At 45.4% G+C, this 16,353-nt stretch overlaps 2 protein-coding genes and 1 non-coding gene across 3 annotated transcripts in view; 1 reads left to right on the forward strand and 2 right to left on the reverse strand.

Annotated features, from left to right (window-relative positions):
- Positions 1–566: 566 nt before the first annotated feature.
- On the reverse strand, positions 567–639 carry trnar-ccu (transfer RNA arginine (anticodon CCU)). The gene has a single exon. It is a non-coding gene; the product is annotated as a tRNA-Arg (tRNA).
- Positions 640–1,728: 1,089 nt separating this feature from the next.
- On the forward strand, positions 1,729–11,130 carry LOC131733794 (RING-box protein 1). Its single transcript, XM_059021258.1, has 5 exons — positions 1,729–1,856; positions 3,600–3,678; positions 4,375–4,445; positions 5,811–5,896; positions 10,977–11,130. The coding sequence occupies exons 1-5, from the start codon at positions 1,779–1,781 to the stop codon at positions 10,987–10,989; spliced, it is 327 nt and encodes a 108-aa protein (XP_058877241.1). The 5' UTR covers positions 1,729–1,778; the 3' UTR covers positions 10,990–11,130.
- A 1,196-nt stretch (positions 11,131–12,326) lies between these two features.
- Positions 12,327–16,353, reverse strand: part of LOC131733793 (hsc70-interacting protein-like) — a gene marked incomplete at its 5' end in the record, with an annotated part of 14,653 nt that continues 10,626 nt past the window's right edge. The window contains 3 exon segments of the mRNA XM_059021256.1: positions 12,327–13,528; positions 15,255–15,406; positions 15,838–15,886. Coding sequence (XP_058877239.1) covers positions 13,397–13,528; positions 15,255–15,406; positions 15,838–15,886 — 333 coding nt within the window. The 3' untranslated portion in view covers positions 12,327–13,396.

Raw genomic sequence — 16,353 nt, forward strand, 5'->3', positions numbered from 1 at the left:
GCAATCTAGGTAAAGTACCTTGCTCAAGGGTACAGCAGCAGTGTCCCCCACCTGGGATTGAACCCACGACCCTCCGGTAAAGAGTCCAGAGCCCCTGACCACTACTCCACACTGCTGCCCTGTTTTTCTCTCTTAGAGTACAAGGCTAATTATGTTAAATATGTTAATTATTGAATGTTAAGATCTATTGATTAGACCATTTCAATTCATATAGATCTACTACAGCCAGAATAATAACATTAATGACACTGATGTTAATTTTCAAGCAATATTTAATATATAAACATTAGTGGCCATGGAGACAGATGGTAAACAAGTCTTAAAACGTAATTAATTCACTCTGAAATAAACACTGATGATATAAAAGAAAAATCGTGTTAAAATCACAACGTTACAGTAATACAATCATACATTATTATTATTATTATTATTATTATTATTATTATTATTAACAATTATCTTGCATAGCCAAAAAGAAAACCACCTCAAAAATAGATAAATAATTGATTTTTAAAAAAATAATAATTTAATATAAAATTATACAAAAAAAAAAATTAAAAATGTTCCACCCCAGATGGGACTCGAACCCACAATCCCTGGCTTAGGAGGCCAGTGCCTTATCCATTAGGCCACTGGGGCTGCGTACAACACGTGATGGAAGCGTGACTTTAATTACCTTTGATTAGTTTAAGATCGCTTGTAGTAACGACGCCGTGCCGCCAGATGTCGCAGTTGAACGGTTTTAATTTTTTAATTATTTTTTTTTTAAATTCGTACAAGGCTTGTTAGTATTTGGAAAATATTGACACAAAAATTGCTTCAGAAGATGTTCAGGTGTTAATTAATGTTCCTGTCGTATTCAGTCGGAATTAATTAGGAAACTTGCGGCCGTTATTTAAAAGTGTTACCAGAATATATAGTTTTCAAATAAAAAAATAATAAATTATATATATATATATACATTTCAAGAATCACAGTACAAGTAATAATACAATTAAGAGCAAGATAAATACAATGACTTTGGTTCAAGCAAGTACAAGTGTGACAAAATCCGATTCAATAACGGAGCAGATAACAGTGTCAGTGATAGTTACATCAGGATATGATTAAATACAAAATACTACAGATTAAATAACACTTGTGACAGATTACAGTACTCTAAAATACAGGATTAAATGCAGTAAAATAGGGGGCAGATAAGAGCAAGTAAAGCGCATTTAAGGAAGGGTGATATATATATATATATATATATATATATATATATATATATATATATATATATATATATATATATATTAGCTCAAAGAGCCAGCTGCCCAACGTTTCGATATGTTGTCCATATCTTTCTCAAGGGAGCCTGTGTTTGAATCCAAACATTGGAGGTATTTATAGGTTTTTGACGGCATGACAACTGCTTGTTATTGTTTACATTCAAATTCATGATTTATTCTTACATGATGTAATGGTGTTCTATATATTATGACGTCATTTTTACTTCTATCTTTGAATCTGTATTAATTCTAACTAACACTACTTTATATAAACTTATAATTTTTTTATATCATGCAATGCTGGCTCTGAGGATCAGTCTAGATTTGATTAATATAAAACTTTTTTTTTTTTTAAAAAGTCTGTCGATAGGGTTATTATCGATGATAGTATAGGGTTATAATTATCAGCCGATTTAAATTGAGTAATGTGTGCCCGCCCCTTTAAGGCTCAGGCGAGGGACGGCGGCGCATGCGCAGTGCGTTTTTTTAAACTTCCCTAACGACAAGATGGCGGCAGCAATGGATGTTGACACCCCGACCGGGACGAACAGCGGCGCCAGCAAAAAACGCTTCGAAGTGAAGAAAGTAAGCCTCGGGAAACGAAACGGGGGGGCAGAATTAAAAACAAACGGACGGAGTTTGTTTAAATTAATGTTTATTATTTCAAAATAAAAAGCCAGACCGCGCTGTACCGTCGATTGTTGAAAAGCGTTTTTATTTTTTGCTGTGTTATGTTGTGGTAACGATTTATCTCAAGTAATTAATAACTTATTAATTTATTTAGATGTCTTGTTTTTTAAATTTTAAGTTAATAACGCGAATGACGAAGCCTTTTTTCCCGCCCCTGTCTGTTATTTCATATCCGTAATAATCGATACTAAAATACTGACGTGTTTCCGCTTGGACCACGCCCCTATCGTTTTGATAAACTGTGACAACATTCTAATCGATTTTATAAGTTTCGATAGCGTTTGTTAGATTGGCGGTGGTATGCGATTACTAGATTAATCCCGACTGCAGTTACCGCAGAATTGTGTTTGGAAATAGGGTAATAAATACAGTGATCGAATGAGAAATTAATAAACGCGTAGGTGAATTTTAGTCCATAAATTATGTGCTATAATAATTCAAACTGCAGTTACGCAGGTCTGTCAAGATTCAACTGCATTTACAGTGGCGTTGTAATTTACAATGAATTACCAATCTGCTCGGTTTGAATGGTTAAGTGTAGTGCTTTTTATTTGCTTTAGGGTTAGGAAACCTGAAAACAAAACTGTGCTTTTAATGTGTGTCTGTCTGTGTGACTCTCTCTCTCTCTCGTTCTGTCTGTCTGTGTGTCTCTCTCTGTCTGTGTGACTCTGTCTGTCTCTCGCTTTCTCTCTGTCTGTCTGTGTGTCTGTTTGTTTCTCTCTCTCTCTCTCTCTCGTTCTGTCTCTGTCTGTGTGTCTGTCTGTGTCTCTTTCTCTCTCTGTCTGTCTGTGTCTGTGTGTCTCTCTTTGTCTGTCGCTTTCTCTCTTTGTCTGTCTATCTGTGTGACTCTGTCTGTCTCGCTTTCTCTCTTTGTCTGTCTATCTGTGTGTCTGTTTGTGTCTCTCTCTCTATCTGTGTGTCTCCTCTCTGTCTCTGTGTGTCTGTGTGTGTGTGTGTTTGTGTCTCAAATTCGAGGCTTTATTAGCGTGATGAAATAAATTGTTTTGCCAAAGCATTTAAACAACAAACATCAACACAACTCATCAATACAAACAGATAACCTCCCTTTCTCTCTCACCCTCCCTCTCCTCTCTCTCCTCTCCCTCTCCCCCTCACTCTGTCTCTCCCTCTTCACCCCCCCTCTCCCCCCCCTCCCCCCCCTCCCCCCCCTCCCCTCCCCTCCCCCCCTCTCCCCTCTCCCCCCCTCCCCCCTCTCCCCCTCTCCCCTCTCCCCCCCTCCCCCCTCTCCCCCCTCTCTCCCCCTCCCCTCTCTCCCCCTCCCCCCTCTCCCCCCTCTCTCCCCCTCCCTCTTCCTCTCCCCCCTCCCTCTTCCTCTCCCTCCCTCTCCCTCCCCCTCCCTCTTCCTCCCCCTCCCTCTTCCTCTCCCTCCCTCTTCCTCCCCCTCCCTCTTCCTCCCCCTCCCTCTTCCTCTCCCTCTCCCTCTTCCTCTCCCTCCCCCTCTCTCCCTCTCCCCCTCTCCACTCCCTCCACCTCTCCTCTCTCCTCCCCTCTCTCCTCTCCTCCCTCCTCTCCTCCCTCCCTCTCCTCTCCTCTCCTCTCCCTCCCTCTCCTCTCCTCTCCTCTCCCCTCCCTCTCCTCTCCCCTCCCTCTCCTCTCCCTCTCCTCTCTCTCTCTCAGTGGAATGCGGTTGCTCTGTGGGCGTGGGACATTGTGGTTGATAACTGTGCGATCTGCAGAAACCACATCATGGACCTGTGTGAGTATCGCTGCTGATCAGGACGCGCTCCTGTGAGCCCGGGGCTCGTGGGTATTACAGCTACAGCAGCATTGCTAGCTACACTGGATCACACTGCTGTGCAGCGGGAGTCCGATTCCCAGCCCTGTAGATAGACTTTGGTTGAAGGAGGTTTGTAGCTGATTTTATAGTGAAGAGAGCTACAGGATATTGCTGGGAACTGTGGGATATTTAGACAGAGAGATCAGGGAGGGGAATCAGACTCCTATCGCACAGCAATGTGATCCAGTCCAGGTTTTACTGCTACCAGCTTGATCAGTCCCCAGTGTGTCTAGCTAACAAGCTCAGGGGTGTCTGATTATTAAACTCCTAGTGAAACTAGGACTGGATCACACTGCTGTGCAGCGGGAGTCTGATTCCCAGCCCTGTAGATAGACTTTGGTTGAAGGAGGTTTGTAGCTGATTTTATAGTGAAGAGAGCTACAGGATATTGCTGGGAACTGTGGGATATTTAGACAGAGAGATCAGGGAGGGGAATCAGACTCCTATCGCACAGCAGTGTGATCCAGTCCAGGTTTTACTGCTACCAGCTTGATCAGTCCCCAGTGTGTCTAGCTAACAAGCTCAGGGGTGTCTGATTATTAAACTCCTAGTGAAACTAGGACTGTCACTGATGATGTCACTGATGATGTCACTGACCTTTCTTTCTTTCTCCAGGCATAGAGTGTCAAGCTAACCAAGCTTCAGCCACCTCTGAGGAGTGCACGGTTGCGTGGGGGGTCTGCAACGTGAGTTCAACAGCCAGCTTCGATTTTCTGTCTGTCTGTCTTTTTATTTCACAAATGTCCTCTCAACCCATTTTAAAGCCAACCTCTCTGTTCAAAATGCAAAAAAAAACCACACGACTGGGTTCAGATGTTTCTCAAATGGCTCAGAGAGTCATCGGAAGCCGAACGCTCGGACTAGCAGATTGTGGTCACTTTTAGTTCCCTCTGTTTTCCTGTAGGGTTTTGTACCACAGGGCTGGGAATCAGACTCCTGCTGCACAGCAGTGTGATCCAGTCCTGGTTTCACTAGGAGTTTAATAATCAGACACACTTAAAAACAACTAATTCCATAGACAAATGCTGGATGAAGGCACTAGAGCCCCAAACTAGAGCTGGTCTGCTGGACTCAGTTTAGTTTCAATCACGCTGATGAAGGCACTAGAGCCCCAAACTAGAGCTGGTCTGCTGGACTCAGTTTAGTTTCAATCACGCTGATGAAGGCACTAGAGCCCCACACTAGAGCTGGTCTGCTGGACTCAGTTTAGTTTCAGTCACGCTGATGAAGGCACTAGAGCCCCAAACTAGAGCTGGTCTGCTGGACTCAGTTTAGTTTCAATCACGCTGATGAAGGCACTAGAGCCCCAAACTAGAGCTGGTCTGCTGGACTCAGTTTAGTTTCAATCACGCTGATGAAGGCACTAGAGCCCAAACTAGAGCTGGTCTGCTGGACTCAGTTTAGTTTCAATCACGCTGATGAAGGCACTAGAGCCCCACACTAGAGCTGGTCTGCTGGACTCAGTTTAGTTTCAATCACGCTGATGAAGGCACTAGAGCCCCAAACTAGAGCTGGTCTGCTGGACTCAGTTTAGTTTCAATCACGCTGATGAAGGCACTAGAGCCCAAACTAGAGCTGGTCTGCTGGACTCAGTTTAGTTTCAATCACGCTGATGAAGGCACTAGAGCCCCAAACTAGAGCTGGTCTGCTGGACTCAGTTTAGTTTCAATCACGCTGATGAAGGCACTAGAGCCCCACACTAGAGCTGGTCTGCTGGACTCAGTTTAGTTTCAGTCACGCTGATGAAGGCACTAGAGCCCCACACTAGAGCTGGTCTGCTGGACTCAGTTTAGTTTCAATCACGCTGATGAAGGCACTAGAGCCCCAAACTAGAGCTGGTCTGCTGGACTCAGTTTAGTTTCAATCACGCTGATGAAGGCACTAGAGCCCCAAACTAGAGCTGGTCTGCTGGACTCAGTTTAGTTTCAATCACGCTGATGAAGGCACTAGAGCCCCAAACTAGAGCTGGTCTGCTGGACTCAGTTTAGTCGAGTCTTGTGTTTTTTAATTGAATTGAAGTGAGTTAACTTGTGTCGATTCTCCTCCCTCAGCACGCGTTTCACTTCCACTGCATCTCCCGCTGGTTAAAGACCAGGCAGGTCTGCCCCCTGGACAACCGAGAGTGGGAGTTTCAAAAGTAAGTCCTGCTTCCCTCTCCTTCATTCGTTTGGTGTTGTGTAGTGTGACAAAACCGGCGTTGACCGCGGCTGTTTGTCGTGCGTTTTTCCAAGAGGGTGTTGTTGTTCTCTTCCACATGGATAGCAGTCCACAGCACTTTCATTTTTAACAGTTATAACTTCTATAAGAGACTCTCTACACACTGTGACTTCTATAAGAGACTCCCTACACACCGTGACTTCTATAAGAGACTCCCTACACACTGTGACTTCTATAAGAGACTCTCTACACACTGTGACTTCTATAAGAGACTCCCTACACACCGTGACTTCTATAAGAGACTCCCTACACACCGCGACTTCTATAAGAGACTCCCTACACACCGTGACTTCTATAAGAGACTCCCAACACACCGTGACTTCTATAAGAGACTCCCTACACACCGTGACTCCTATGAGACTCCCTACACACTGTAACTTCAATAAGAGACTCCCTACACACCATGACTTCTACAAGAGACTCCCTACACACCGTGACTTCAAGAGACTCCCTACACACCGTGACTTCAAGAGACTCCCTACACACCGTGACTTCAAGAGACTCCCTACACACTATGACTTCTATAAGAGACTCCCTACACACCGTGACTCCTATAAAAGACTCCCTACACACCGTGACTCCTATAAGAGACTCCCTACACACTGTAACTTCAATAAGAGACTCCCTACACACCATGACTTCTACAAGAGACTCCCTACACACCGTGACTTCAAGAGACTCCCTACACACCGTGACTTCAAGAGACTCCCTACACACTATGACTTCTATAAGAGACTCCCTACACACCGTGACTCCTATAAGAGACTCCCTACACACCGTGACTTCAATAAGAGACTCCCTACACACCATGACTTCTACAAGAGACTCCCTACACACCGTGACTTCAAGAGACTCCCTACACACCGTGACTTCTACAAGAGACTCCTTACACACCGTGACTTCAATAAGAGACTCCCTACACACCATGACTTCTACAAGAGACTCCCTACACACTGTGACTTCTATAAGAGACTCCCTACACACCATGACTTCTACAAGAGACTCCCTACACACCGTGACTCCTATAAGAGACTCCCTACACACTGTAACTTCAATAAGAGACTCCCTACACACCATGACTTCTACAAGAGACTCCCTACACACCGTGACTTCAAGAGACTCCCTACACACCGTGACTTCAAGAGACTCCCTACACACTATGACTTCTATAAGAGACTCCCTACACACCGTGACTCCTATAAGAGACTCCCTACACACCGTGACTTCAATAAGAGACTCCCTACACACCATGACTTCTACAAGAGACTCCCTACACACCGTGACTTCAAGAGACTCCCTACACACCGTGACTTCAAGAGACTCCCTACACACCGTGACTTCTACAAGAGACTCCTTACACACCGTGACTTCAATAAGAGACTCCCTACACACCATGACTTCTACAAGAGACTCCCTACACACCGTGACTTCAAGAGACTCCCTACACACCGTGACTTCAAGAGACTCCCTACACACCGTGACTTCAAGAGACTCCCTACACACTGTGACTTCTACAAGAGACTCCTTACACACCGTGACTTCAATAAGAGACCCCCTACACACCATGACTTCTACAAGAGACTCCCTACACACCGTGACTTCAAGAGACTCCCTACACACTGTGACTTCTATAAGAGACTCCCTACACACCATGACTTCTACAAGAGACTCCCTACACACTGTGACTTCTACAAGAGACTCCTTACACACCGTGACTTCAATAAGAGACTCCCTACACACCATGACTTCTACAAGAGACTCCCTACACACCATGACTTCTACAAGAGACTCCCTACACACCGTGACTTCGAGACTCCCTACACACCATGACTTCTACAAGAGACTCCCTACACACCGTGACTTCGAGACTCCCTACACACCGTGACTTCAAGAGACTCCCTACACACTATGACTTCTATAAGAGACTCCCTACACACTGTGATTTCTATAAGAGACTCCCTACACACCGTGACTTCTATAAGAGACTCCCTACACACCATGACTTCTACAAGATACTCCCTACACACCGTGACTTCTAGAGACTCCCTACACACCGTGACTTCTATAAGAGACTCCCTACACACTGTGATTTCTATAAGAGACTCCCTACACGCTGTGACTTCTATAAGAGAGACTTGTGACTTCTAAGAGACTCCCTACACACAGTGACTTCTATAAGAGACTCCCTACACACTGTGATTTCTATAAGAGACTCCCTACACACTGTGATTTCTATAAGAGACTCCCTACACACCATGACTTCTATAAGAGACTCCCTACACACCGTGATTTCTATAAGAGACTCCCTACACACCGTGACTTCTATAAGAGACTCCCTACACACCGTGACTCCTATAAGAGACTCCCTACACACCGTGACTCCTATAAGAGACTCCCTACACACTGTAACTTCAATAAGAGACTCCCTACACACCATGACTTCTACAAGAGACTCCCTACACACCGTGACTCCTATAAGAGACTCCCTACACACCGTGACTTCAATAAGAGACTCCCTACACACCATGACTTCTACAAGAGACTCCCTACACACCGTGACTTCAAGAGACTCCCTACACACCGTGACTTCTACAAGAGACTCCTTACACACCGTGACTTCAATAAGAGACTCCCTACACACCATGACTTCTACAAGAGACTCCCTACACACCGTGACTTCAAGAGACTCCCTACACACTGTGACTTCTACAAGAGACTCCTTACACACCGTGACTTCAATAAGAGACCCCCTACACACCATGACTTCTACAAGAGACTCCCTACACACTGTGACTTCTACAAGAGACTCCTTACACACTGTGACTTCTATAAGAGACTCCCTACACACCATGACTTCTACAAGAGACTCCCTACACACTGTGACTTCTACAAGAGACTCCTTACACACCGTGACTTCAATAAGAGACTCCCTACACACCATGACTTCTACAAGAGACTCCCTACACACCATGACTTCTACAAGAGACTCCCTACACACTGTGACTTCGAGACTCCCTACACACCGTGACTTCAATAAGAGACTCCCTACACACCATGACTTCTATAAGAGACTCCCTACACACCGTGACTTCTAGAGACTCCCTACACACCGTGACTTCTATAAGAGACTCCCTACACACTGTGATTTCTATAAGAGACTCCCTACACGCTGTGACTTCTATAAGAGAGACTGTGACTTCTATAAGAGACTCCCAACACACTGACTTCTATAAGAGACTCCCTACACACAGTGATTTCTATAAGAGACTCCCTACACGCTGTGACTTCTATAAGAGAGACTTGTGACTTCTAAGAGACTCCCTACACACAGTGACTTCTATAAGAGACTCCCTACACACTGTGATTTCTATAAGAGACTCCCTACACACTGATTTCTATAAGAGACTCCCTACACACCACGACTTCTATAAGAGACTCCCTACACACCGTGATTTCTATAAGAGACTCCCTACACACCGTGACTTCTATAAGAGACTCCCTACACACTGTGATTTCTATAAGAGACTCCCTACACGCTGTGACTTCTATAAGACTCCCTACACGCTGTGACTTCTTTAAGACTCCCTACACACTGTGACTTCTATAAGAGACTCCCTACACACCATGACTTCTATAAGAGACTCTGTGACTTCTATAAGAGACTCCCAACACACTGTGACTTCTATAAGAGACTCTGTGACTTCTATAAGAGACTCCCTACACACTGTGACTTCTATAAGAGACTCCCTACACACCATGACTTCTATAAGAGACTCTGTGACTTCTATAAGAGACTCCCAACACACTGTGACTTCTATAAGAGACTCCCTACATCCTGACTTCTATGAGACTGTGACTTCTATAAGACTCCCTACACACCATGACTTCTATAAGAGACTCCCTACACACTGTGACTTCTATAAGAGACTCCCTACACACTGTGATTTCTATGAGACTCCCTACACGCTGTGACTTCTATAAGACTCCCTACACGCTGTGACTTCTTTAAGACTCCCTACACACTGTGACTTCTATAAGAGACTCCCTACACACCATGACTTCTATAAGAGACTCTGTGACTTCTATAAGAGACTCCCAACACACTGTGACTTCTATAAGAGACTCTGTGACTTAAATAAGAGACTCCCTACACACCGTGACTTCTATAAGACTCCTTACACACCCTGACTTCTATAAGACTCCCTACACACTGTGACTTCTATAAGACTCCCTACACACTGTGACTTCTATAAGAGACTCCCTACATCCTGACTTCTATGAGACTGTGACTTCTATAAGACTCCCTACACACCATGACTTCTATAAGAGACTCCCTACACACTGTGACTTCTATAAGACTCCCTACACACCGTGACTTCTATAAGAGACTCCCTACACACTGTGATTTCTATAAGAGACTCCCTACACACTGTGACTTCTATAAGAGACTCCCTACACACTGTGACTTCTATAAGAGACTCCCTACACACTGTGACTTCTATAAGAGACTCTGTGACTTCTATAAGAGACTCCCTACACACCGTGACTTCTATAAGAGACTCCCTACACACTGTGACTTCTATAAGAGACTCCTGACTTCTATGAGACTGTGACTTCTATAAGAGACTCCCTACACACTGTGACTTCTATAAGACTCCCTACACACTGTGACTTCTATAAGAGACTCCTGACTTCTATGAGACTGTGACTTCTATAAGAGACTCCCTACACACCGTGACTTCTATAAGAGACTCCCTACACACTGTGACTTCTATAAGAGACTCCCTACACACCGTGACTTCTATAAGAGACTCCCTACACACCATGACTTCTATAAGAGACTCCCAACGCACAATGTCTATATTTTTAATTGTGTCTTTGTGCACAAAACCAATTTGTGTTATTTTTTTTTTTTAAGATGACTAGTCCTGCCCTCAGGTAGGCTGTTATCAGGGTGATTTTGAAAGGGGTTAATTTTGTCTTCCTCCCCTCCTCCCCAGGTATGGACACTAGGAGTGACCTGCACCAGCTCTGTTGCCTCTGTGTCGTCATTCGCATGAAAGCAGAGAGAAGCCAGTTTTTGTTCTTTTCAGAATGATTCATTTGCATCAGCGTTGTGTATTATAAATAAACATTTCATGTTCTGTTTAAGAACGCCTGCGTCTTCTGTTACCTAGTTAATTTGGGGCAGTATCAGGGTCTGATAACTATATATATTATAAAGACATTTCAGAGGGCTGGATCGCATCAATATCAGGGTCTAGCACTGTATATTATAAAGACATTTCAGAGGGCTGGATCGCATCGATATCAGGGTCTAGCGCTGTATATTATAAAGACATTTCAGAGGGCTGGATCGCATCGATATCAGGGTCTAGCGCTGTATATTATAAAGACATTTCAGAGGGCTGGATCGCATCGATATCAGGGTCTAGCGCTGTATATTATAAAGACATTTCAGAGGGCTGGATCGCATCGATATCAGGGTCTAGCGCTGTATATTATAAAGACATTTCAGAGGGCTGGATCGCATCAATACCAGGGTCTAGCGCTGTATATTATAAAGACATTTCAGAGGGCTGTATTTCATCAGGTAACGGTAAAGCATAGGGAAGCATTGTAAAGCACAGAGAGGTCTGGTAAAGCATAGAGAAGCATTGTAAAGCACAGAGAGGTCTGGTAAAGCATAGGGAAGCATTGTAAAGCACAGAGAGGTGTGGTAAAGCATAGGGAAGCATTGTAAAGCACAGAGAGGTCTGGTAAAGCATAGGGAAGCATTGTAAAGCACAGAGAGGTCTGGTAAAGCATAGGGAAGCATTGTAAAGCACAGAGAGGTCTGGTAAAGCATAGAGAAGCATTGTAAAGCACAGAGAGGTCTGGTAAAGCATAGGGAAGCATTGTAAAGCACAGAGAGGTCTGGTAAAGCATAGGGAAGCATTGTGAAGCACAGAGAGGTGTGGTAAAGCATAGGGAAGCATTGTAAAGCACAGAGAGGTCTGGTAAAGCATAGGGAAGCATTGTAAAGCACAGAGAGGTCTGGTAAAGCATAGGGAAGCATTGTAAAGCACAGAGGGCTGGTAAAGCATAGGGAAGCATTGTAAAGCACAGAGAGGTCTGGTAAAGCATAGGGAAGCATTGTAAAGCACAGAGAGGTCTGGTAAAGCATAGGGAAGCATTGTAAAGCACAGAGAGGGCTGGTAAAGCATAGGGAAGCATTGTAAAGCACAGAGAGGTCTGGTAAAGCATATTCATAATAATGGTAAACCAGGCTATACAGTGGCAACCCTGTCGTATATGCACACAAATACATTATTAAATATTTGTACAGAAAAAATAATCGCACAACACAATCAATTTGAAAGTCACTTTTATTTGCTCACAGTGTACATCACTGGTGTGTGTGTTTCATTATTTAAAATCTGAAGCATTTTGAAACAGTTTGATTTGATGATTCGATTGCTCAGCAAAACCACGCCCTTTCTCCCCCTCTTAAAGGGAAGGTGCGATCGGCAGAACTCTGCCCCACCTCCCTTAAAAGCCAAAGCAAGCGAACGGGTTGTCTAAAATTTTGTCCCAAGAACCCAGTTCTAAATTGTTTTAATTATTGAATTAATTCAATTAATTACTCAAAAAGCTCCAGACCCTGAAGAAGTTTAATGGTCACATTTTTCTTTTTCTGTTAGCCATGCCTGGAGTTGAATCATGACACTTCAGTGCTGGGATTGATTAGCCACCCCTGGATTAAGCTTCTAATAATAATAATAATTTCTCTCCCCTTTCTAAGACGTGGGCTGGGACTGATTAAGAGGGGCGGATTGGAAATTGATTTTTTTAAAAAGAAAATTGAAAAACAGAATTGATCTCAGCTCTCGTATATCATAACAGGTTACCTGACCTCCCTCTAGCAAACTAAACTGATCAAAAAAAAAGAAGAAATGTGGTTTGTTTTACTTTTTTTTATTTAAGTTCTTAAACATTACAAAAAAGGAGACGCTTGAAAACAGTTACATGTTGAACGAACGCGTTCTCCTCGCTTCGGTCTGTGAATTTCACCCCTCTGCTTGGAGGAGTTGCAGAGCAGGTTAGTAAGGGTACAGACTGCTGTGTTCAGGACTAGAGGATATTTCTCACTGCTGTGTTTCTCCCATCCACCAGGGGGCAGGTTAATACTGGTACAACACTGCTGTATTTCTCTCTTCCACCAGAGGGCAGCAGAGTGTCACAGGACAGGTTAATAATGGCGCCACTCCGCTGAATCTGAAGTTTAGATTCTGAGAGCTCTACTGAATTGAATCAAATATTAAATCTATACAAGGAGGAACAGATTAGTCCCCTCAAGCCCAACCCCGCTCCCCAGATAAGGTTTGTAAAGTTGGGGTACCCTCCGCCCTGCCCCACCCCGCCAGCCTGCCCAGGTTCCCTAGGGCTGCGCACCCCCGAATTTGGAGGACAGCTTGCCCATGAGGTTCATGATTTTGGGGTTGCCCTGGTATTTGGAGATGTTGGCGGGGTTCTGAGCAACATCCTGAAACGCGGCCATGACTTCAGGATCCTGGAGAGAGAGAGAGAGAGAGAGAGAGAGAGAGAGAGAGAGAGAGAGAGAGAGAGAGAGAGAGAGAGACACACACACAGAGGAGAGGAGAGGAGAGAGGAGGGAGAGACACAGAGGAGAGAGAGAGACACACACACACAGAGGAGAGAGAGACACAAACACACACACAGAGACAGAGACACACAGAGGAGAGACACAGAGAGAGACACACAGAGGAGACACACACAGAGAGAGAGAGACAGAGAGAGAGAGACAGAGGAGAGACAGAGGAGAGAGAGACACACAGAGGAGAGAGAGACACAGAGGAGAGAGAGAGACACAGAGGAGAGAGAGACACAGAGGAGAGAGAGAGAGGAGAGACACAGAAGAGAGAGACAGAGGAGAGACACAGAAGAGAGAGACAGAGGAGAGAGAGACACAGAAGAGAGACAGAGGAGAGAGACAGAGGAGAGAGAGAGACAGAGGAGAGAGAGACAGAGGAGAGAGAGACAGAGGAGAGAGAGAGACAGAGGAGAGAGAGAGAGAGACGACACAGATTATTCATCATTAACAGTACTATCTTCCCATCAATTTTATCCTGTATTTATGATGCATTGTATACATGTCTGTATTGTATAATTGCTTTGGCAACACCTGCTATTGCAAGTCATGCTAATAAAGCACCATTGAATTGAAGAGAGAGAATATTATTGCTTCATGAATCAATTATTCGGTTTTCCTGGGACAGAGCGCTCCACAGAAACCAGGAGGAGGGGGGGGGGGGGGGGGGGTCGCTGGTGTGGATCCGGGGGGGGGAGTGAATTAAGAAGCAGCCGCTCGAGTTTGTGACGATCGCTGCTTTTCAGAGACTCTGTGGAGCACGGAGATCCATCACAAACACTCAGCAGCTGTTTCTTAATTCACTCTGAAATGTAAAAAAAATAAAAAAATCGACACAGCAAGGAGAGCAGAGAAAGGAGAGAGAGGAGAGCAGGACAGAGAAAGGAGAGCAGGGAGAGGGAAGAGAGGAGGACAGAGCAGAGAAAGGAGAGAGGAGAGAAGGAGGACAGAGCAGATAAAGGAGGAGAGTAGAGAGAAACGGAGAGAGCAGTGAAGAGGGGAAAGTGGAGAGCAGAGAGAAGAGAGAGCAAGAGGGGAGAGAGAGAGAGATCAGGGAAGAGGGGAAAGAGGAGAGAGGACTGAGCAGAGAGAAGAGAGAGCAGAGAGGGGAGAGAGAGATCAGGGAAGAGGGGAAAGAGGAGAGAGGACTGAGCAGAGAGAAGAGAGAGCCGAGAGGGGAGAGAGAGAGATCAGGGAAGAGGGGAAAGAGGAGAGAGGACTGAGCAGAGAGAAGAGAGCAGAGAGGGGAGAGAGAGAGAGAGAGAGAGAGAGAGATCAGGGAAGAGGGGAAAGAGGAGAGAGGACTGAGCAGAGAGAAGAGAGAGCAGAGAGGGGAGAGAGAGATCAGGGAAGAGGGGAAAGAGGAGAGAGGACTGAGCAGAGAGCAGAGAGGGGAGAGAGAGAGAGAGAGAGAGAGATCAGGGAAGAGGGGAAAGAGGAGAGAGGACTGAGCAGAGAAAGGAGGAGGAGAGAGAGCAGAGAGGACAGAGCAGAGAAAGGATAGGGGAGAGAGGAGAGAGAGGAGAGAGTAGAGAAAGGGGATTGGAGAGAGGAGAGAGAGGAGTGAAGGTCTATCATACAAAAGACTGCAAGAGAATGAAACCCCCTCCGAGGTCACGCAGTTCACCTTCATGGCCATGAGCACTTCCGGGTCGCTGAAGATCTCGTTGAGTCCTGGCATGTTGAACGCACCGGCTCCAGAACCACCAGCGGTACCAGCAGCACCAGGGAACCCAGGAAACCCAGGAGCACCAGCACCACCAGCGAACCCAGGGAATCCTAGAGCACAGGAAGGGTGAAACTGCATCAGGGAGGCTGTGTGGTCCAGTGGTTAAAGAAAAGGGCTTGTAACCAGGAGGTCCCGGGTTCAAATCCCACCTCAGCCACTGACTCATTTTGTGACCCTGAGCAAGTCACTTCACCTCCTTGTGCTCCGTCTTTCGGGTGAGACGTAGTTGTAAGTGACTCTGCAGCTGATGCATAGTTCACACACCCTAGTCTCTGTAAGTCGCCTTGGATAAAGGCGTCTGCTAAATAAACAAATAATAATAATAATAATATTAATAATAATAATAATAATAGAAACTGGAAACTTCAGGACGCGCTGCAACGCGCTGCTCGGCCACCAGAGGGCGATCATTCATCTTTAAAAAACAGAAGCAGTGAAAATGGTGAAGGGGTTTCGATGGGGGAGCGAGCGAGGTTCCTACCTGGGAATCCTCTGTGTGGACCGCCAGCCTCCGCCCTCTCATCCTGCTCCTGTGGACAGAGGGACAGAGACACACAGGTCAACCAGAGGACATGCGCACCCCCCTCCCTCTCTCTCTCTCTCTCTCTGAAGCCTGACCTCTCCCCCTCTCTCCTCTGTGCCCCTTTCACCTTCTCTTATCCAGATCACCCCCTCTTCTCTTACCCGCTGTGCTCCTCCTTTGCTTTCTTCCTTCTCTCATCTCTCTCTTCCCCCACTCTCTCTCTCCTCTTCCCCCTCCCTCCCTCCTCTTACCCGCTGTGCTCTCTCGTGCTCCTCCTTTGCTTTCTTCACTCTCTCTCTCTCCTCTTACCCCCTCTCCTATCCCCCTCTCTCTTACCCGCTGTGCTCTCTCGTGCTCCTCCTTTGCTTTCTTCACTCTCTCCTCTCTCTCTCTCTCTTACCCGCTGTGCTCTCGTGCTCCTCCTTTGCTTTCTTCACTCTCTCTCTCTCCTCTTACCCCCTCTCCTATCCCCCT

Source organism: Acipenser ruthenus, unplaced genomic scaffold (genome assembly GCF_902713425.1).
Source record: "Acipenser ruthenus unplaced genomic scaffold, fAciRut3.2 maternal haplotype, whole genome shotgun sequence".
Taxonomy (NCBI): domain Eukaryota; kingdom Metazoa; phylum Chordata; class Actinopteri; order Acipenseriformes; family Acipenseridae; genus Acipenser; species Acipenser ruthenus.

What these genes read in the sequence shown, in the direction of transcription:
- LOC131733794 (XM_059021258.1), top strand. Translation starts at nt 1,779, where the DNA reads ATGGCGGCAGCAATGGATGTTGACACCCCGACCGGGACGAACAGCGGC. An exon ending in AACGCTTCGAAGTGAAGAAA is followed by an intron (nt 1,857 to 3,599) that starts GTAAGCCTCGGG and finishes TCTCTCTCTCAG; the next exon opens with TGGAATGCGGTTGCTCTGTG. An exon ending in TTGCGTGGGGGGTCTGCAAC is followed by an intron (nt 4,446 to 5,810) that starts GTGAGTTCAACA and finishes CTCCTCCCTCAG; the next exon opens with CACGCGTTTCACTTCCACTG.